This window comes from Mastigoproctus giganteus, chromosome 2 (assembly GCF_048544385.1).
Source record: "Mastigoproctus giganteus isolate SK-2022 chromosome 2, ASM4854438v1, whole genome shotgun sequence".
In the NCBI taxonomy this organism is placed as follows: domain Eukaryota; kingdom Metazoa; phylum Arthropoda; class Arachnida; order Uropygi; family Thelyphonidae; genus Mastigoproctus; species Mastigoproctus giganteus.
Window position 1 is genome coordinate 236393190 of NC_143576.1, and position 22782 is coordinate 236415971.

Consider the following 22782-nt stretch of genomic DNA (forward strand, 5'->3'; position numbering starts at 1 on the left):
TTAGAATTTGCTGTTGGTAACATCATTAGCTGGTCCTACTAAACAGGATTTAAACTGTCTGGGCCACAGTAGTCCCAGACAGGTTAAATCCTGTTTAGTAGGCCCTTCCCTTTGCCCTTGACAGTAGTTATACCTCTAACAAGTTTTCTGCTAGCTTTCTTACCATGGTTTCGAGCCTGGGATTAAAAACCGCAAGATTGAGTCAATCTGTGTTGGAAAGGACAAACATTTTTGGACTTCTTCTTGCTATGACTGAATTAATCAGTCCCTGGTGATGGTCGCTTGACAAAAATATCCAATTTTTCTTCTGACAAAGTGGAAGATAAAGATCTAAAATAGTTTGGTTTCCCCTCCAAGTGGATTAAAATCCAAAGCTGAATATCAGCATTCAAGAAGCTGTAAACATGTTAAGAAAGTCCCCCATCAATACACTGTGATAACTCCTGCCTTGTGGTTCAGTTTTCTGTAGATTCTTAATTCATGAAGAGTTACTGCTGAAATCAGATCAAGCATACTGCTTTTTCTCTTTGCATCTCTAACATCTCTGCTGGTGTAGAAAACATCATCCAACAAATCTACAAAAGTTCTGCTACTGTGTGAGTGACCAACCCAAGTTCCAATCAATATCTGGAAGGTTAAAACCCCCATTATAAGACATTATGATTTACCAGTCCACTTTGTATGCCTGTACAGCTGGTCATTACACTCATCACAGTCATTAGGCCTATAATACCCATCATTTTGGTGGGACATAACACTTATGTCCCACCAGACTGACTCAACACTGCACTGATCATCCATGCCAAAAGTTATTTTGGAAAATTATTTCTGCAGCTGGCTTAGAATACTTAAAAGTGGAAAATTAATTTATAAATAAATAATTTTTATTCTATAAACAGTGATGAGATCATATACGAGAATGCAGGTGATGATGTTAGACACATCTCGATGAGGAACTGAGCTAACTAACTTCAATAATTTTTTTTCTGATGAGTAGTAACATATTAAAAAATTTATTTAAAAACATTAAAATTCTTGCTTTATATACCAGTATGTCGTGGACACCAGAATAGTTAAAACTAAGGAAGTTCTTAACTATAAAAATGGATTCTGCTATTTTGTGAATTATTCATTAAATATTACCTTGGCTTTAAAAAGATTAGCAGCTATATCCACTGCAGCGAGGCCTAAACCACCAGCAGCAGCAGTGACAAGGACAACATCACTAAATTGGATAGAGAATAAAGCAGAATATATACTGTATTATTAAATATATTTAAAAGCAGGCTTTGAATTGAAGCTGATTATAGTTTCTGTTTACATAATAAACAGAAACTATAATCACAATTATGAGAGATGAAAAGATAAAAGTACTGCATTAGTATTTAAGCTATGTATAGAAAACTTATACAAATATATTAGACAAAAGCAGAAAGCACTGGCAAATCTTTCCAAAAAGACAAACAGCAGTATCTCTGCATTAGTTCCTGTCTATAAGTCACTTCTTGTCTTATTAGTAAATTTTAATATTTTCTATCTGATATGATTAATGATAATGTATTGAAAGCTCAAGTTATGTATCTAACTCCTCTACTTTTATGTATAATGGATCTAGAAATAAAATTATTTCTAACCCTATCATGTGTAAAAGGTGTATTACTACTAAATGTTAGTTCATCACAATTAGTCTTGTATCAGTAGTTGCACTGGCATTATATCCACAAACCCAGGGTTCTGATTAGGGAAACAAAGTGAAAGGGATGGAATTCTAAATTTTCAAACCCAGACAAAGAAACACACCAACCCAAAACATGCACCACAATACCACACTTTTTGCAGCCATGTGAATAATAATGTGCTTTGCATCACCCTCTTAAAGTTTAATATTTCCCTAACAACTTCCTCTACAGGTAGAATTATGTCATTTGAAGACATTATCCTGTCAAACTAATGTGATATTGCATCATCATTCTGTAATATTAGAGTGGCAATGCATCATCTTTTTTATAAAGGCATCCATCCACCTGCTGCTATCTGCCTTCACTTCCTATTCAACAACAGAGTATGGTACACACTCAGTTAACTCCAAGGAAGAAAAGCATAATTACTGCTCTTCATAGGAAGGGCTTTTCTAGATGCAAATAGCTGCAAAAGTTGGCTGTAACTAGTCTACTGTGTCAAGGTTACTTATAAAGAAACATGAGACTGGAGATGTCAAAAGAAAATTTGGAACTGGACTGAGACAGAAAAGTACTGCAGCACAGAACAGTTTTGAAATGTTTATGCTCCATGATTATTGTGCAAGTTCCACAGACCTAACATACTGGAGTAAATGCAAGCGAGAGAACTGTCTGACAAAGACTTGTGATAAATGCGCTGAAAGCACATATTAACCTGGTAAGAAGCCCTTACTGACCAAATTCATGAGGGGAAAAACTACTAACCTGGGTAAAGAACATGCTAATCGGACAAGTGAGCGATGGGAATCTGTAATATTCTGATGAATCCATATTTAACCTCCACTGATCAAATGGCAAATGCTACATTCATCATAGATCTCTAAAGAAGCTTATTACCCTCACTGTATTCAATCAGCCATAAAGTTTCTATTAGGCCAGATAGTTTGGAGATACATAACAAGCAAAGGAGTGGGCAGAATACATTTTATAAATGGTACTGTTAATGGTGACTATTACACAAACATTTTAAAGGAGACTTCTGTCTGTTATCAGAGACCTCTTTCAAGGAACAGAAAATTATTTTCCAACATGACTCTGCCCCTTGTCACACTGCACATAAGGTTAGTACAACATTACATAATCATTTAATACAATTTCTAGTATGCTAATTTTAACTTGTTTCAAATACTGTTTTATAATTTTTTTTATCTTTAGGTGAAAAAATTCATGCAAAATTGCAATATCTAATCCTTATTGCAGCCAGGAAATAGTCCAGGAATGATTTGAACCCAAATGAAAACTACTGGTGTGTTATGAGACAGAAAATTGCTGCTAAAAAGCAATTAAGCAAGAAAACATTGCAAGAAACCATTACTTGTGCATACATGGTACCATGAACTAAACAGCAATCTGTATTAGTACTAGTGCACAAAGCTGAGGTTCTTATACATATAAAAGTAACTACTAGAGTAGTAGGCCCAGATTCTTATATAGATAAAAGGATTAGTATGAAGTACTCAAAGAAAGTTCACTTAAACAGAATGGTACGAGTTTTCTCTCTTTAAAAAAGTAAAAATATCAGATACATCATTATCACGTTAGTGGAGATAAAATCTGATATTTTAAGCTGATTGAGTTGATATGGCTCAGCCAGATGTTTTAAAGCATTAAAAGAGAATTAAAAGCACAGAAGTCAACTGAAAAATTCAGACAATCAGTAATGATATGTTTAACACATAAAACACTTTTTTGCAATAGTCACATAAAGGAGGTTCAATGGCCCTCAATAAAAAGGAATGTGTCAAGTGACTATGCCCAACATGGAGTCTGACAAAAATAATTTCTTCTTTTCATATCTGCATAGACTAAAGAACTATAGCAATAATTACACATTGATATATTTTGTCCTGCATAAGACAGTATTTGCCAATGTTCAAGATGTATGACAGGACTATAGTTTGTATGCAAGATTAAAAATTTGCATCGACTCAGGGACCAAGTTTTTGCCTTATCTACCACCTGTTACCTTCAAACAATCCCAAGGGCTCACATCTGGTGAGTATGGACTTGGCACACCCAGGGTCTGAGCTGGATATAATCATTCTTTCTCTTTCTTGGTAATTCCCTGCTACTTCCTTTACTCTCTCTCTCTCTCTCTCTCTCTCTCTCTCTCTCTCAGGGTAACTCAGAATTTTTTTTTTGGCTGGTGCAGCAAAAGCCTCAGGCTTCCTTGCACTATATGGCTAATAATAATAATGACTATGAATCCAACAAAGCATGGTCATTCTGATAAAAAGTCAGTCAGGCTGGAGAACAAATACTCCAGGGAAGCAGGGGGATTGTGCAGATGAAGGTACAACAAAATTTGCTGCCACACTCAAATTATGAAGGAGCTCTGGAAACCAAATGACAAAAGTTGGTTAGCCCTAAGATGAGCATTACAGATTTTCCCATTATGATTCAAAGACTACTCACTGCATAGGAAGGTCTGACTAAGATTTCAATTTGATTTTTAATTGTATATTGTAATGAAAGTTGTATATAGCAAAGTGATAAAAATGGTTCATTTGTATCAACATAATACAATTTCAGAGTGGTGAAATGATCACTCTGGTAATTATACTGACAAGTATTACAACTAATGTCAGAAATAGCCACTGTAATCTGCTGGTAACATCATCAGCAATTTTTATCCCGTGTTTACTTTTAACTTACACAGTTTAAACTTCCTACACCCTGGATTTATTTGACATACCTGCTCTACTTGAACATGCAAACTTACATCACAATCACCAAGCAATAAATATATAACATCATTTTTTAAATTAGCATAAAAGCTTGATAACTACTGGCAGGCATGTCAATGCTTTATCTGAATTCATTTCATAACATTATAATGGCAAATCATATTTTAAGCATGGTTTCGTGGGGGAGTTATTTATTTATTTTTTTTTTTTTGGTCCAATAAGATACTATGCTTTATAATAAATAAAGTACACTAAACTTTATAATAAATAAAGCAACAATAAGCAAACACTTTTCTTATTATTAAATTTGGCATACATTTTCTTCTAACAAAGTGGGCAATACCCTTTTTCACCATTTATTTTATTAACATTTTGTTTCAGCAGTGTAGCACAACACAGCGTTGCATTGTAGCAGATTAAAGATTTAATATTAGTAGTGACAAATGATAAAAACTTCGCTTCCCACGTCAGCTGTACAGCTTCTGCAGTTCTTCCTTGAATTTATTTAAACTACCCACTATCAACAGTGTCCCCCCCCCCGTGTGTGTGTGTGTGTGTGTGTGTGTGTGTGTGTGTGTGTGTGTGTGTGTGTGTGTGTGTGTGTGTAGTCTGAGCAAGAGGAAGAATGTCATCAGCATTGAACTTGCTCAATCAATTCAAAGCCTTAAACACCTCAATCAGATCACCTTGCCAGTTCCTAGTCTCAAGATGTTGCAATCTGCAGAAATTAAGCCTTTCTTGGTAAGACCACCCTTTTGTTCCCTTCACTAATCTCACTGTCCTTCTTTACATCCATTCCAGCAGATACACACCCTACCTCATATCAGGCCTCCAGACTTGTATGCAGTACTCAAGATGCAGCCTAACCACTGCCTCGTACAATGGGATAATCACTTCCTTATCCCTACTAGCTGTCCCAGCAGCCTGGCTGCAATGCACAGAAAACTTCATATCTGACTGCACAATTACCCCTACACATCTTTTTCATTTTCCACCACCCTGAGTGGAATCCCACATTAGTGTACCACACAATTGGTATGTTAATCTGGGATTATTGCTCCCATATGCAGTACCTTGCATTCATCAATGTTAAACTTAATTGCTATTTCTCAGCTCATCTGCCTAACTTCAATGCTAATAAAATGGATCAGTCACAAAGTATTACATTTTGCTTTCATATTAAGGCATGCTTGATCTAACACAAATTGATGATATTTCATAATATTTGTAAGTAACACTTGTGTTAAAATAAGCATAAAAAAAAGCAGTCTTTTGATTCACTCTGCAAGGCTTGCCACAATTTTTCAATATTTGATGTACAATTCATTTAAAAACTGAATTACAGCTTCCTGCAGTCTCCTTTGAAGACCGCAAGAGGAGGCCACCTCTGTTTATTCAAGCATTATGTTTTCATCCAAAAATCAATTATTATACCTATCCCAAAGCTTACCATCAGATAGTATTTCTACATAGAGGGCAATCAGTCCCAAAACTTCCCTAAAAATCCCTGACTGTTCTAAATTCAAAAAGTGAGCAGAAAAATTAATCTGTGATTTCACACATACCACAACACAGATATTCACAAATGCCTATCTTCACAAATTTTCAAAGGCAGTTTTTTCAAAACTGATACCTATAATTTTTCCACACTCTGTCAAACCTATCAGAATGCATACAGCTACCGTTATATTTACTTTTTTATTTCTTAGTATTGATTAGACAGTGTAAGGATGCCAGAAGCTTTTGCTGCAGCAGCCAAAAAAAAGGTACTGATCCAACAGCATTCGAATTTTTCAAAACTGACTGCCTCAACTATCCACAGAGACAACTTATTCTAATGATTAACAGACTCATTTCTTTATTATGGAGTGAATGAGGGAAAACAAAAACACTTTAAACTGCATAGTAAATGTAATCATCTTAATACTCACATCAGATACATATAGGATTTAGGACTAAAATGCAGTTTAAATCCTCAACATAAAAATATAAGATCAAGGCAAAAAAAGTCCTACTTTTCATAATTTTGAAAGACCAAAATAGCATTAAGTATTTAATAAGTAACAATTTTTAATTTCCCATACCACATATAGCATTCAGCTTACACTGAACAACTTAGTAAACTAGGCACACCTTAGAGAAGATCTAACTGAGGTGTATAAGGTTATTACAGGAGAAAGCAAAATGAATGATGGCAAAATTTTCACTATTACAAACAATTCCAGAACCATAAATTCAAATTACAACAGAAGAGATAGACTGGACTGCAGAAAGTTTCTTTCAGCCAGGGAGTTTAATTATTGGAACAGATTGCCTCCTTGAGTGGTTGAGGCTGGTAGCCTGGGAAAATTCAAAGGTCAGCTGGTAGACACCTATGTGAGGATTGAGTCAAATAGGCGATTTATTTTATTATTAATTTCATGGTGAAGGGAACACAATGGTGCTCTTAACAAGAAAAGCTTTGGTTCTGCAAATTGCAGTGTCTGGAGACCAGGAACCTGCAGAGAAATCTGATTGAGGTGTTTAAGGCCTTAAATGGATTGAGCAAACTAAATGTTGATAGCATTCTTCCTCTTGCTAAGACTACACACACACATATGAGAGGGCATAAATTCAAGTTGAGGAAGGATGGTTGCAGGATAGATGTATGGAAGTTTGCCCTCAGCCAGCGGGCAGTTGATTGTTGGAACAAACTTACATTTGTTGTTGTGGAAGTGGATGGTTTGAATACATTCAAGGAAAAACTAGACAAACTCTTGCAGGGTATGGATGGGTGAAGTGTTTTTATTTTTTTTTTTTTTGGCTGATGCTTTACAAGCATGCTTCCTTGCATCATTTTCCACTAATAATACTAATACTAATTAATTATGTTTCTTTGGCTGGTGTACAGCAAAAGTTTCAAGCTTCCTTGCACCATACAGTTAATACTAACTTCTATACCACTGCTTTTACAGTGTGTAAACTTTGGAAGTACATATATAGTCTGTTTTAAAGGTTGCTTCAAACAATATATCCAATAAGATGTGAACTGCCTTTAAATGTTTCTATATAGATAAGAGATGCTGCCATCTCTTCCATCTCTTATCTGTATTTCAAACTAATTGTAGACACAAATATAACAGAAGGTTGCATGAAAATATCGGCTTCGAAAATCTGAGAAGATTATCGAAAGGTTCACTGCAGAAAAAAGTGATAACACCTGTTGTCCTCAGTCATCCAATTTGACTTAGAAATTCTGAAACTGAAAAATTTCTATGGGATTTACATTTAAAATTTGGTCAAAGTAAATCAATTAATATATAAATTGATGTAGAGGACATTACTGCATCAAAAAAAAAAAAAAAAAAAAGAGGTATGTTTATTCACTAATTTTTTATAAATTCTTTTTTTGACAATTTTACTCTGGTGTTGGGTAGGGCAGAAAGCCAAAATAAGAACATTAATATTTTAATGCATTTGTGTACAAAGTTTTAATTTTTATAAAATTTCACAAAAAAAACCCACAGAGCTGGCCACTGCTAAAAATTCGCTAAGTAAGGACCCAGCCACATGTGACAAACTCACTGCTGAAAGGTTAATACAAAATTGTACAAAAGCACACTTTGTTAAGAAGATATCCTGTACACAATAAAATAATAATTTAATAAAATACTCATTTTCTGTAATACTCATAATGCTTCAGAACTTCTTATCTAATTGTTAGTTAAATAAATAATTCAACTGTAAGTACAGTCTGTCCTCGTATAGCACGATAGTTGTGTTCCTAGAAACCCTCGTGCAATGCAAAATCGTGCAATATAAACAACAGGCCCTATGGGAAAAGTGGGATTAGGTGCCGACCACCCAAGATTGAACACACATTTGGAACCAAAACATTAAGTAAAACATAAAATACGTATTTTATTCGTAAAAAATTTATTATATTAAATAAAATAGTCGTAATAAAATACGTATTTTATTACGACTATTACGTAATAAAATATTGCTAATGCTTTTGCTTCTATCGTAAGAAAACTTGTTTTTTGTTTGATTTTCTATCCAAAGAGATGACAGCCGTTCCATCTCTTCCAATTCTTGTGTCTTAATCTAATGGATTTTAATTACACTTTGAGTTGTTCCCGCTATGAAGGTTGTTTTTATTTTCTCCGCATTCTTTGTAATTCTCGGCGTTGCCTCATTTAGGTCTGTAGCACGTGCAATATCACATGGTCTTTCGTTTCATATTTTTTCCTCTATCGATAGAGGCGGACTGGCCATAAGCCTTACCCGGGAAATCCCGGTGGGCCGGAGGCCGGTGTGATTTTGGCCATAAACCATAGTATGAGGCCACTATAAATTTTCCCGGGTAAGAATTTTTGACTCAGTCCGCCTCTGTTTATTGATATTGCTTCTTTTTTTTTTCTCTCTCTGAATCTGCAGTGTCTTCGCCAGGACGCTTCCTTTTCACACCTTTTAAGGAATAAAGCACAATTACAAAACGAGGAGGCACGCTTAATACACATAAACAAAGCTGCGCACGTATAGCAACTGAATAAACAACACCGTAAAGGCCGAGATACACTATTAACACCCCACATTTTACTAAAGCACATTTTTGGGGGTTACTACCGTAAAACAATAAAAACAATTTCCAGTTTCGTTTCTGCTAGCGGAATCTGTTATAAACTGGTAGTAAACTCCATCTAATTGCATTTGCGATTATATCGATAGCTGGAATTGTGTTGGTTTTTACGTTATTATGATGAAATGTGTTTCCCCTTCACTGATATAAAACACAAATACATTTTCAGAATCTTCTTCATCACTATCGTGTTGCGTTCGGTGTGGGGTAATTCCGCGTTCGACTGCCATTTCTTGTAAACACAAAGGCGAATCGTGCATAAGCGAATTCGGTTCGTGTTATATAAGATAACGTTCCCCTATTTATAAATCGTGTATGATCGAATTCGTGTAATGTAAACACGTGTTATACGAGGACCGACTGTATTCAATTTTCTGAAACTAAATCTTAAGAAAAATAAATTTTAAAATAATCAGTTACATTAATTTTTTGATACTCACTCTTGCTCAAGACCTACCCTGCGCGCTGCAATTAATACAGTGGCATAGCTATCTGTCAGTGCTGCAGCTGATTCAAAAGACATATCGCTAGGAATTTTCCATATGTCCTAAATAAAGAAATAAGCAAAATGTTTTCAGCTGCACAGCAAGTTATACAGGACTTTTAAAATATTAGAGAACTAATTTTAATAAGATAAACTTTTTTGGACATGAATATATGGAGTTTCCCTTTCAAGCATACTGGAGCATTTACAACTAAATATATTCCATAAGACATTGCTATCTAAGGGAGTAAATAAGACCATAAGGCAGCAGCCAATATGTACAATAAGCACTTATTTGCAGGCCAAAATGCTAAAATCATTGCAGAATGCATATAAAGTGTAGAGGTAATCCTCAACTTAATTCAATTCAACTTATATAGATCTCCATTTATATCCCTAGTAAATTGCCAACTGTGTTATTATTTATGGCACATTGACCTTCAATTTTTATATTTCACTAAATATGCAAATACAGCATTGGTGCAGATCAAATAAGAAAAAAAAAATTAGATCCAGCTGTAATGTCATTACACTTAAGAAGTGTAACACATGCTTATGGCACGATACTTACTCACTTCAGCTTATAATTCTGCATACAAAAATCTTACATCATTCAGTCAGTCAGCATTCTGAAAATCTCCGGTAGAAAATGTCTAAGTATAATAATCCTGATGATTTTAATGGAATTTTATTTCACCCTTAAAAATGGCCAATAAAAGGAAAGGTCAGTGTCCAAATGATGGGTGTCATAAAGAAACACAGCAGAAAGACCTTATAAGTGAAAGAAAAAGTGATAACACTTATCAGGGATAGATTTTCGATGTAATTATTACACTTATAATAAGTACTATTGTACACATTATATATAACTTGTAATTGATCAAATATTTTATTTGTATACATAACTATAAAAAGTTGTATATCAGATCTTTTTCCAGGAATGTCACAAAATTCAGTTTCTCAAATTATCAAACCATTTCTAGCAACACAACCTGTCATAAGGCTGTGAACAGCTCATATACATGTGTGTAAGAATAAGTGAAAAAATTCTTCTTCTGAAGCGATCTAATAATTTTATGAATTTGAACTACTGGCTAAGTCAGCAAATACGGACATTGTAGGGATATCGAAGATGTGGTGTAACTTAGAAATAAGGAAGGTAGAAATTGAATGAAGAATACAAAGTGTACTGAAAGAACACAAGACAGGAGCAGGGGATGCACTTAGTTAAGAAGCATATCTAAGACACTGGTTGGTTGTTTAAGGATTTTATGGTGCATTAGCATCTAAGGCCTAAGACACTCCATCCAGTTGACATGGGTGGCCAGTGAAATTTCAAGTCAGTTTGGTATAACAGAATTGCTAGAAAAATAAAAATGAGAGTAGGAGTGTGTCATAGGCCTAATGACTGTGATGAGTATAAATAGCAACTATACAGAGAAAGAGAGTTGGCCAGTAAATCAAAAAAAACGTATAATGAAAATTTTAATCAAGGTATTAACTGGAACTTGTCAGATAGTCCAGCATTAGCAGAGGCATATGATGCAAGAAAGCAAGCTTATACAGCATCAGCCAAAAAAAAAAAAAAACCTTCCCATTTCACCCATCCAGTCACTCTAAACGTTTGTCTAGTTCAGCCTTAAATTTATTTAAGCTATCAACTTCCACAACAACAGATGGAAGTCTGTTCCAGCAATCCACTACCCACTGGCTAAAGGCAAACTTCTGCACATCAATTCTACAACTATCTTTTCTCAATTTGAATCTATGCCACCTCAGGTTCTTAATCTGAGCAAGCAGAAGTATCCCATCAGTATTGAGTCAGCTCACACCATTCAAGGCTTTATACACCTCAATCAAATCACCATGCAGGTGCCTAGTCTCCAAATGCTGCAACCTGCAGAACTTAAAGACTCTCTTGGTAAGAGCACCCCTTTGTTCCTCTCAATCTTGTTGCCCTTCTCTGTACTCATTCTAGCAACTCTACATCCTTCCTAAAATGAGGCCTCCAGACCTGTACACAGTACTCAATGTATGGCCTGACCATTGCCTTATACAAAGGAATAATCACCTCCTTGTCTCTCTAGCAAAATCCTATATATCATTGACAAAACTCCATGACCTGCTCTGGCAGCCCATCTGCACTGCTCAGAGAACTTCATATCTCACTGCACCATTACCCTAAGGTATTTTTATTTCTCCACCTCCCTAAGGACATTTTTCATTCTCCACCTCCCAGAGAAACGTACAACACAGTTGGTACGTTTCTCTGGGGTTACCACTACCCATATGAGGTACTTTGCATTTGTCAATGTTAAACTTCAGTTGCCACTTCTCAGCCCATCTGCCTAACTTTTCTAGATCCTGTTGCAGTAGCATACTGTCTTTACTGTCATTAACAACCCTGCCAACTTTTGTATCATCTGCAAACTTCGACATTATGTCTGATATACCTTCATCAATATCATTGATAAATACACAAAACAACAATGTGCCCAGCACTGAACTCTGGAGGATCCCATTAATAACATTAGTCCGCATAGAGCAGTGCCCATTTATTATCACCCTCAGCTGTCTCCAACTCAACCATCCCTTTATTCATTGTAGCAACTTGACCTTAATGCCATACCACTCCAATTTGTACAGCAGTCTTCCATGTGCAACAGTATCAAAAACTTTCCTAGTATATGATATCAAAATTAATTTTTGCATCGTTCCTTTGTGACCACATCATAACAGCCAATCAAATCGGTCAGACAAGACTTCCCTTAACAAACCTATGCTGTGTCTGAACTATTACTGCAGTCTTGTCTAGGTGATCCTGCAACACTTCTTTGACCAGTGACTCCATTATTTTCCCCAGAACAGAAGTTAAACTAACAGGACTATAATTATTTGTGTCTCCCTTTAAACCCCCATTGTGAATTGGAGATACATATGCACACCTCCAGCCCATGGGAACTTCTGTGAATTTATAGGATAACTATTTTCTACAGTAGCATGTTAGAGAAGCAACAAGAGGAAGCAATACTCTTGATCTGATTATCAGCAGTGATGCTTCATGCATTAAGAATCTACAGGTAAAAGATAAGCTAGTGGCAGTGATTACAATGTACTGACATGGGATTTACTTAAAAACATAACTTCGGTCAAGGGTAAAGGGAAGGGCTTTTGCTTTCATAAGGGTGACTACAGTGGTCTCAATTGATGATGTTACCAACAGAAAATTCTAAATGGGAACATTCGGGGAAGTAATCATAGAAGCTAATAGACTTTTCATTTCAACTAAGAAATGCTGTTCAAGGCTTAGATCAAAATGGATGTTAGATGAACTGATGAGACTTGTGGCATAGAAGAAAAATGCATGGTTGTTGTTTGTTTGTTATTTTGGTTTTTAGGAGCATTAGCAACTAAGGCCATATTGCTCCGGGAATATGCAGTGGTCATTCCCTGACCTTTCCGCATCCTCCGTATTTGGTGGTGACGGGCTCAAACCCCGGTCTAATCAAGAAGCGTGTGTTACGCACTGCTGCTCCTTCCCACCTGGCTACGGAGGCTCCGATAAAAATGCACGGAACGCATTTTTCTTCTCTGTCACAAAAAAAAAAGACCTGGGGTAAAATTATCAGGTGATACAGTAGCCTATGGGAGATATAAACTAGCTGGGCAAATGAGGTCTTTGGCAGAGAAAGCACAGAAAAACAGCAACTACTTATTTACCTTATGTAAGGCAGATTCTGTGAAGTGTTTGGCAAAGAAAAACAGCAAAAATTTCTTTACTTATGTAAACATTAGAAGGAAGGGGATTAATCACATTGGACCACTTTATATCAAAGGTGTAACTGTTGATGACCCTGCTAAGGTTGCATTCACATATGAGAAATTCTTTAGGTAATTGGATGCCAGAAGTTTATCAACCTCTAACAGGGAACTAAATTATTTTCTGATAATTGAGAGGAAAAGTGGAAGAGAAACTGGTAAAGCTAAACATAAAAAAGGTACCTGGGGTGAATGGAATCTATCCAATTATATTCAGGGAGGCAGCAAAGGATGTAAGCAAACCCTTAGACATAATTATGAAAGCACCTTTAGATTCAGAGGAGGTCCCCACAGACAGGAGAAGTGAAAATGTATCCCCAATTCACAAAGGGGGATCAAAGGGTGATATGAGTAATTACAGGCCTGTTAGCTTAACTTCTGTTCCAGGGAAAATAATGGAGTCACTGGTTAAAGAAGTAATGCATGACCATCTAGACATGTGTGCAGTTATACTTCAAGCACAGCATGAATTTGTTAAAGGGCAATCTTGTCCATCAGATTGATGTGTTAAGGGATCATCTGATTGAGGTGTTTAAGGCTTTGAATGGATTGAGCAAGCTCAATGCTGATGGCATTCTTTCTCCTGCTCAGACTAAGCATATGAGAGATGAATTCAAACTGATAAAGGATGAATGCAGAAAAGATGCGCAGAAGTTTGCCTTCAGCCAACAGGGGGTGGTGGAGTATTGGAACAAACTTCCAAATGTTGTTGTGGAAGTGGATAGTTTGAATAAATTCAAAGAAGAACCAAACAAACCTTTGGATGTACAGATGATACAGGAAGGTTTGTTTTTTTTCTCCTGCTCATGCTATATAAGCTTGTTTTCTTGTATCATTTACCACTACTAATTCTAATAGTTTGGAAAGTGTAAAAAAGTAGGAATAAGTACACCAACTTAGTAATCTTCAAATATATCTAGGTGGCATTCCTAGTCACCAGATCTCAATCTACTTTCCACTTTTCTTATGCCAATATCTGCTTTATCTCTACAAATTTTATCAAATAATGTTAATACAACATAATGATATATACTGAATGGCAACATTATTAGGTACACCTACCCTTTTCAGGTAATGTAGTGCTCCTTCAATAATGGCATCATGTGTTCATATCATGTCACAGCATAGTCACAGTTTTGGAAACTGTGACTATGCTGGAGTTTTCACATGCAACTATCTCTTGAGTAGATTGAGAGTGGTCCAATAACCAAATAACATCCAGCCAATAACAATCCTCTGTTTGGAAACAGCATGTCAACGCAAGAGGCCAATGGAGGCCAACAAGACTTGTACAGAGTAATAGAAAGGCTATAGTAAGTCAAGTAACAACCAAGCACAACAGTAGTAACCAAGGAGGCATTTCAGAACACACAACTCATCATACTTCTTCAAGAATGGTATATCATGGCTGACAACCAAACTGGGTTCTATGCCTGTCAGAAAAGAAAAACAAGAAGGCTAAGGAATACCAATGCTGAACACAGTGAAACACATAAACACAGGAAAAACGTTACCTGGTCTGACAAATCTTAGTTTATGATGCTTCTTGCTGATGGGAGGACCAGAATATGATTAAAACAGGTAGTGATGGTGTAGAACTGTGTTTTTTCTATGCACATTGGGCTCCTTATACCAATGGAGTAACATCTAGATGCCACAGATTATCTTGAAATTGTTTCTGACTGGGTGCATCCCTTCATGGTTGCAGTGTATCTATCTGTGAATGGGTTCTTCCAACAGGATGATGCACCATGTCACAATGCAAGAACTGTACAGAACTGGTTCCAGCAACATGAGAGTGAATTCAGCCGACTGTGGTGGCCTCCTCAGTCATCAGATCTCAATCCAACTGAGTACCTGTGGAATAAGGCACTGACTCAATTGCTTACCACGGTTGTGGGAAGCAATCAAGTAAACATGGACCAGCATCCCTGTAGTAAGCTTTGACATTTCACTGAGTCCATGCCACAAGAAATCCAGGCTGAGGGCAAAAGGGGGATCTGATTGCTATTAGGTAGATATACTGAATAAAGTGCCCACTCAGTACATATGCACACAGAATATTCCCACTCTTCTACATACAAAAAAAACAGGCTCATAACATGTCCAGAAATGCTTCCTTTCTGAGTTATAGCCATTTTTATGTGTTTGAAAAGTGATGGCAAAAACCACTTCTAATGGGTATGTTCTCGAACACAAGAAAGAGCAATTGTAACTAGCATAACTGACACTCTTTAATGCAGATTTTCAAGTGCCCTTTCTGTTCAATAATTAGCTGCTCAAACTTGGCAGCAATACTGGCATTGAAGTAACAGCTGATGGTGCAAACATTAAAAATCCCAGGCAAGTACTGAATTGAATTATAGGTATGCTGAATGTGAGGGAGTAGATCTTTCTCATGTTCCCAAGTTTTTCACATTATTTTTCGTATAAGAGGTGCAGCAATAAAGTACCCAGACTAATGCGATAAAAAAAACACAAAGTGAATGAGCCTCAAAATTGGTTTCATTTTTATATAAAGTAATCACCACCTGGTTGAATCCACTTATTATACAGTTCTAAAAGTTTCTGAAAAGAGTCAGCGAAGGCATCCAAAGAGATGTTCATTTCAGCAGTTACATTATTCTTTATGTCCTCAACATCCTGAAAACAGCCCTCAAAGGAAATCTCTTTCCTTTGAGGGCAGTTTTCACCTTGAAAAAGAGGAAGAAATGAAGCTTAAGCATCATAACTGTGTAACAGACATGCAATTACCAGTAAAGCAAACAATATATGAACTAACAAACTCTGATAAATAGATGTTGGCGGCAAATAATTTCATTCTTAAAAACAGGTTTTTAAATAAAAAAAGTCAGTGCATAACATTCAGATCATTCAACTCATTACTTTTTTTTTAGCTTCTTTACATATAGCGTTCATCTACATCAGTGGTCGCCAAAGTGGTTGATATAACATTGTTAGGGGTCGATTCGGGCTCAGGGATCGATAGAAAAATATAAGACATCATTGTACAGGTAATATTTAATTCGGTTAACTTGGATTACCTCCATCCTGAATGGCAACACAATTAAGAGTGAATCATGGGAACAGTGACATGAATAGGACCTGTAAGATGGAGCAAGGTCATGAAAATAGTTACGGAGGCCAATCAAGTAGGCCAAAATGACGTATTTACCAATAAACGGATGTCGGTGGTTCCCGCCTGGCTGGTGCAGCAGGAACGAGATTGCAACAAGTGCGTGGTTGCTAATTTACTTATACTTACACGTATTCGATCCCAGTCTCATTTTTGCGCATCGACATACAAGTGAGCGTTAATGTTCTAAAATTCATCAACATACATATTATAATTCAATCGTTATTCATTCACAAACTAAACTTCTCTATGTTGAAGAGTTGAGCAGGGCTGGTAGTTTTGTACATCCCACAGAAATATGTGAGTAGGTATATTATTTAGACTTATTACTTTTGCTTGCTGACTTCAATTTTAATTATTGTGTTACAACTCCAGTAACTACAATGGCAGCTTCAGATTCTAAAAAGAAATGCAGACAATATTCATTAGAATAATTGAAACTTGGGTTTATTGCTTCATTAACAAACGAAACAAGGCCTATGTGTCTTCTTTGTGAAAAAACTTTTAGTAACGATTCAATGAAACCAGCAAAAATGAAAGATCATCTTCAAAGACTCCATCCCGATAAGAAAGATAAAGATCTTGACTTTTTTAAACTGAAAGAAAAATACACACATCGACCAACTATAAAATCATTTATGAAAGCACCTGCCGAAGCTGACAATAAACAAGGATTAACAGCCTCCTACAATATTTCTTTTAATATAGCAAAAAAAAGAAAACCACATACAATTGCAGAGGACATTGTTATACCCGCAATCAAAGAAGTAATTGAAACCATAATGAAAAAAGATCCTGGCCCTGTTTTAAAATGCTTACCATTGAGTACGAATACCGTGAAAAGGCTGAAGATGTAGAAAAAACTGTAGTATCAGAACTCAAAAATAGTAAGTTCTCCATCCAACTTGATGAATCTACATTCGATAGTTCTATTCTTATGGCTTACGTAAGATATTATAGTAAAACCAAACATCAAATTATTGACGAATTTTTATTTGCAAAATATCTTGAAAGTGATGGAATGGGGTTGACAATTTTTCAGCAATTGGAGGAATATTTAAATAAGTATGATATTCCATTTACTAATATAACAGCAGTAGCCACAGATGGCGCACCTGCAATGGTGGGCCGTTATCGAGGTTTCGCTGCCTTTCTGAAAGAAAAAGTTCAAAGTGTATGTAATATTCACTGTATGTTGCACCGAAACCATTTGGTGGCAAAAACTCTCAGTGACGAACTGCATGATACTCTAAGAGTTTGTATTAAATCTATTAATTAAATATGAGCTCATCCACTTAAATCGTGATTGTTTGCCAAACTTTGTGAAAAAAATGAAGTATCAAACCAATTACTCTTGCATACTGAAGTAAGATGGTTGTCTAGAGGTGCAAGTCTACAAAGATTTGTTGAGTTGTTCGACTCAACCCTAGAGTTTCTTACAGATGTTAATTTGTTTTTAAGTGATGAACTGAAGAGAAATAAGAATCATATTTTCTACTTGGTGGACTTATTTTCAAAATTTAATGTCATACAGACCCATCTACAAGGTAAAGATGTCACGATTATTCAAGCTTGGACGATTCTTTTAGGCTTCCAAGCTAAATTAGCCTTATTTAAATCATCATTGTTACAAAAAAGATTTTCAGTACTTTTCGAATCTACGGAAATTGGAAGTAAAAGATGAAGACTTAGAAATATACACAAAACGTCTTCAAAATTTGAGCAATTATTTTAAATTGCACTTTGCAGATTTTGAAAACATGCACATTCCAGATTGAATTATCAAGCCATTTTCTGCAGATATTGAAAATATCGAATGCAACTTACAAGATGAACTTATTGAATTGTCAGTTGATCTTGAAGCTAAGACACTTTTTAAAAATAAGACTTTAAGTTACTTTTGGACGAATATAAATGTTGTAGAAAAATATCCAAAGCTTTCTGAAGTGGTACTCCCCTTTTTGCTTGCATTTCCAAGCTCGTACATGGTTGAAGCTGGTTTCAGCGATGTTAATTCCATTTTAACAAAAAAAGAAATAAGCTGGATATAGAATTCTGTGGCGATTTAAGGCTGAAACTTACTAATTTTGAACCCAACATTGCTAATCTTGTCAAGAGTCACAAAGCACACCCTTCAATTGACGTTAGTAAATTGTATACTGAGTTAAAAATAGTCTTATTTTCATATATATAAGGAAGATTGTATTATTGTTATTTTGTTATCTAAATTAAATTTTATATATTATTTATCCCTCCTATCAAATATGTAATGTTAAGAAGGACGTCAAAAACAAAAATGTATCCCTTTGACGTTAAGCCAATATAATAATATATACTATATTACACATACAGTCAGTCCTCGTATAACATGTGTTTACACTTCACAAATTCGATCATACACGATTTATAAATAGGGGAACGATATCTTATATAACACGAACCGAATTCGCTTATGCACGATTCGCCTTTGTGTTTACAAGAAATGGCAGTCGAACGCAGAATCACCCCCAACCGAACGCAACACGATAGGAATGAAGAGAAGATTCTCAAAATGTATTTATGTTTTTTATATCAGTGAAGGGGAAACACATTTCACCATAATAATGTAAAAAACAACACAATTCCAGCTATCAGTATAATCGCAAATGCAATTAGATCGAGTTTACTACCAATTTATAACAGATTCCACTAGCAGAAACGCAACTGGAAATTGTTTTTATTGTTTTATAGTAGTAACCCCTAGAAATGTGCTTTAGTAAAATGTGAGGTGTTAATAGTGTATCTCAGCCTTTACGGTGTTGTTTATTCAGTTGCTACACACGCGCAGCTTTGTTTATGTGTATCAAGTGTGTCTCCTCGTTTTGTAATTGTGCTTTGTTCCCTAAAAATGAGTAAAATACTTAAAAGGTGTGAAAAGGAAGCGTCCTGGTGAAGATACTGCAGATTCAGAGAGAAAAAGAAAAGCAATATCGATAAACAAAGGTGGACTGATTCAAAAATTCTTACCCGGGAAAATTTATAGTGGCCTCATACTATGGTTTATGGACAAAATCACACCGGCCTCTGGGGTTTCCCCGGTAAGGCTTATGGCCAGTCCGCCTCTGTCGATAGAGAAAAAATATGAAATTGTGAAACGCTTTGAGCGAAATGAAAGACCATGTGATATTGCACGTGCTACAGACCTAAATGAGGCAACGCCGAGAATTAGAAAGAATGCAGAGAAAATAAAAACAACTTTCATACTCAAAGTGTAATTAAAATCCATTAGATTAAGACACAAAGAATTGGAAGAGATGGAACGCCTGTCATCTGTTTGGATAGAAAATCAAACAAAAATTACGTATTTTATTACGATTATTTATTGTGTTTGGTAATGTTTTGGTTACAAATGTGTGTTCAATCTTGGGTGGTTGGCACCTTACCCCATTTTTCCCATAGGGCCTGTTGTTTATATTGCACGATTTTGCATTGCACGAGGGTTTCTAGGAACGCAGCTATCGTGCTATACGAGGACTGACTGTACAATAAACACTAACTATAAAATAAACAATCTAAAACCTCACATGAGCATCTTTTTTGCTTGTCCTATTATAATTACGTAATAGTAAAATAGAGGGGGTCGATAAAAAGTCAAGAAACTCTTAAAGGGGTCGACAGTCAAAGAAAGTTTGGCGACCCCTGATCTACATGGTACCTCATGGAGTCCATGCCTCAATGACTAGAGGCTATTCTGAGCACTGACAGAAATGTTACCATTATAAGGATGTGCTATTAACACAATGTTTGTATTACTGGGTAAATAATGCCCAGTAATACAAAAATTACTGGGCATTATTTATACAAAGGGTGACAATCAAGTTTCCAGACTGGTGCAATAAAAAGCATATAAAGTGAAAGAGCTCAAAAATGATTTTATTTTTATTCAAAGTAATCATTGCCTGAATTAATCCACTTATTATACTGTTCTAAAAGTTTCTGAAAAGAGTTAGAAACATCAACTAAACAGAAGATGTTCAGTTCAGCAGTTACGTGTTTCTTTTATGTCCTCAACACTCCGAAATCTTTCTTTTCAAAGTATTTTTCATCTTGGAAAAGATGAAGTCAGCTGGTGCTAAATCGAGAGCATAGCACAGATGGTTGATCTGTACAGTGCCATGTTTCTTAAGAAATGTCTTCACAAATGCAGAATGGGTGGAGACGGTGCCATGCAATAAGAACCAGCTCCTTTCTCTTGAAATTGCAGCCTAAATCAGGAAATGTGTTTCAATAGTCTTTGAAGCAGCTATACAGAGAATGCAGCATTGACTCTTTCCCCTTTAGGTATGTATTCCTTATGAATCACACTCTGTTTGTCGGTCGAAAAACATTATTAGCATCATTCTGATCCTGGACGTCTGTAAACGAAACCTTTTGGGCCTTGGTGATGATTTTGAAGTCCATTGCATACATGCTTCGTCTCTAGGTCATACTGAAACATCCAACATTCATCTCCAGTGACAATACAGTCAAGGAAATTAGAATTGTCTTGACAAGTCTAGATAAAGTCTTTGCGTGATGACACTTTTTGTTGCTTCTGCTCATCCCGAGGCTCTGAAGCACAAATTTTGCATGCACCTTCCTTTTTCCTATATCTTCATGCAGAATTTGATGAATCATCTCCTATTCATATCCATTCAACTCATTGGCTACCATTCTGAGGAAAGATGTAAGGGTCAAACAACAATCTCTTGCCGCAATTTGCGAACTTTTGCAACTCTGTTCGATTTCATGAGGTTGATGCATGTCTAGTTCTTGGGTCATCACAAACATCCTCTCCTCCTTCTTCAAGCTGCTTATACCATTCAAACACAGTGGTACAACTTTACATTTCATCACCACAAACAGTTTCAACATTTCATACACTTTTGTTGCAGATTTTCCCAATTTAAAGAAAATTTGATATTTGTTTACTCCATTGCAAAATCGTGACACAGAACGTTGACACTAACAAAACTGGTCATTACTTGCAACCTGTCAGCTTACTGGATAATCTCTGTACCATCATCTGTTGGAGCAAGTCTGAACAACAGCATAACACTTCTGTTTATTTTCAAACTCATCAAACATGACCAAAACAGCACCAGTCCAAGAACTTGATTGGCACACCTTGTGAAATTGGCATAAGAGGATGTGGGTCAACCTATCGATTGAAATTTAGTGCAAAAACAGGTAATTACTCCATATTTATTTATTTTACAAAAAAAAAAATAGCAATGAGAAAAGTATCCAGAGAAAACAGGAGAATTATTTTTAATAAAATTTGCACTGGATCTGCACTAACAAAATAAATAAATTTGCCAAAATATCAGAAATGATAGAATTTACTAATAATTCAATGGGAAAAAATAAATAAATAAAAAATTTAGAAACTTGAAAACTGTATTTTACTAATAAATCATTATAAAAATACACAATTCATAAAACTACAAATTCATAACTGCTACATATTTTTAATACCGCCTTATTTTTATGATAAAAATTTATTGTTTGATTCAAATTATACCATCTGGGGAACTTCAAATATTTTAAGGCACAGATAATAGAACTGTACTGAATTCTCACCATTTTTTCAAGAATACATTCCTCGGCAAATCCAGAGAAATGTTCTTTGTTCAGACCAACAATTCTGTCTCCTACAGCAAATCCAGAGACTTCAGAACCAACTTCGATAATTTCTCCAGACAACTCATAACCTAAAAATTAAATCCATTCATAAATCAAATTAAATACCTGCAAGCACTAGATTATGTGCAGTCAAAGTCAAGTTCGAATGTATTATCATTATACAGATTAGGAATTAAATGACATTTCCTATCAAAGGAGTGATCATTAATAAAATAAATGATCACACCTTTGCAATTCTAGGATAGTAATGAAATCCACAGAAAGATATGCATACCACTATATATTTCTTCATATAAAAATTGATGCACCAAATTGATATTACTTCCACACAGATTTACAGTATTTTCAAACTGCTGAAGATAAAAGATGGGTAATATTTGCACTTTGTTACATTTCAGACTTGCTCGGGTAACAAATAAGATACCTCTGGGGGTTAAACTTCTATACTGTACTGAAAAGGGTTTACAAAGCCTCACTATGTGCGATAGGTAGCCCATGGTTACTATCACCATGTGAGATCTGATTCGTGTGGCAATTCTTTTTATGGGGTAGAACTGGTGTAAGGAGGATGTGAGTTAACTTATCAACATGGAATTTGCACCAAGGTCCAAGAAGGGTATTCTAAATAAATC

At 35.6% G+C, this 22782-nt stretch overlaps 1 protein-coding gene across 3 annotated transcripts in view; it reads right to left on the minus strand.

Annotated features, from left to right (window-relative positions):
* The window catches only part of LOC150090271 (protein Cryzl2-like), a 78653-nt gene that overhangs the window by 35503 nt on the left and 20368 nt on the right, over positions 1 to 22782 (minus strand). For all 3 annotated transcript variants that reach the window (XM_090369043.1, XM_090369041.1, XM_090369042.1), the window contains exons 3-5: positions 22088 to 22218; positions 9488 to 9594; positions 1144 to 1225 (exon numbers count right to left, since the gene is read on the minus strand). In XM_090369043.1, coding sequence (XP_090225169.1) covers positions 1144 to 1225; positions 9488 to 9594; positions 22088 to 22218 — 320 coding nt within the window. The remainder of the gene's footprint in view (positions 1 to 1143; positions 1226 to 9487; positions 9595 to 22087; positions 22219 to 22782) is intronic.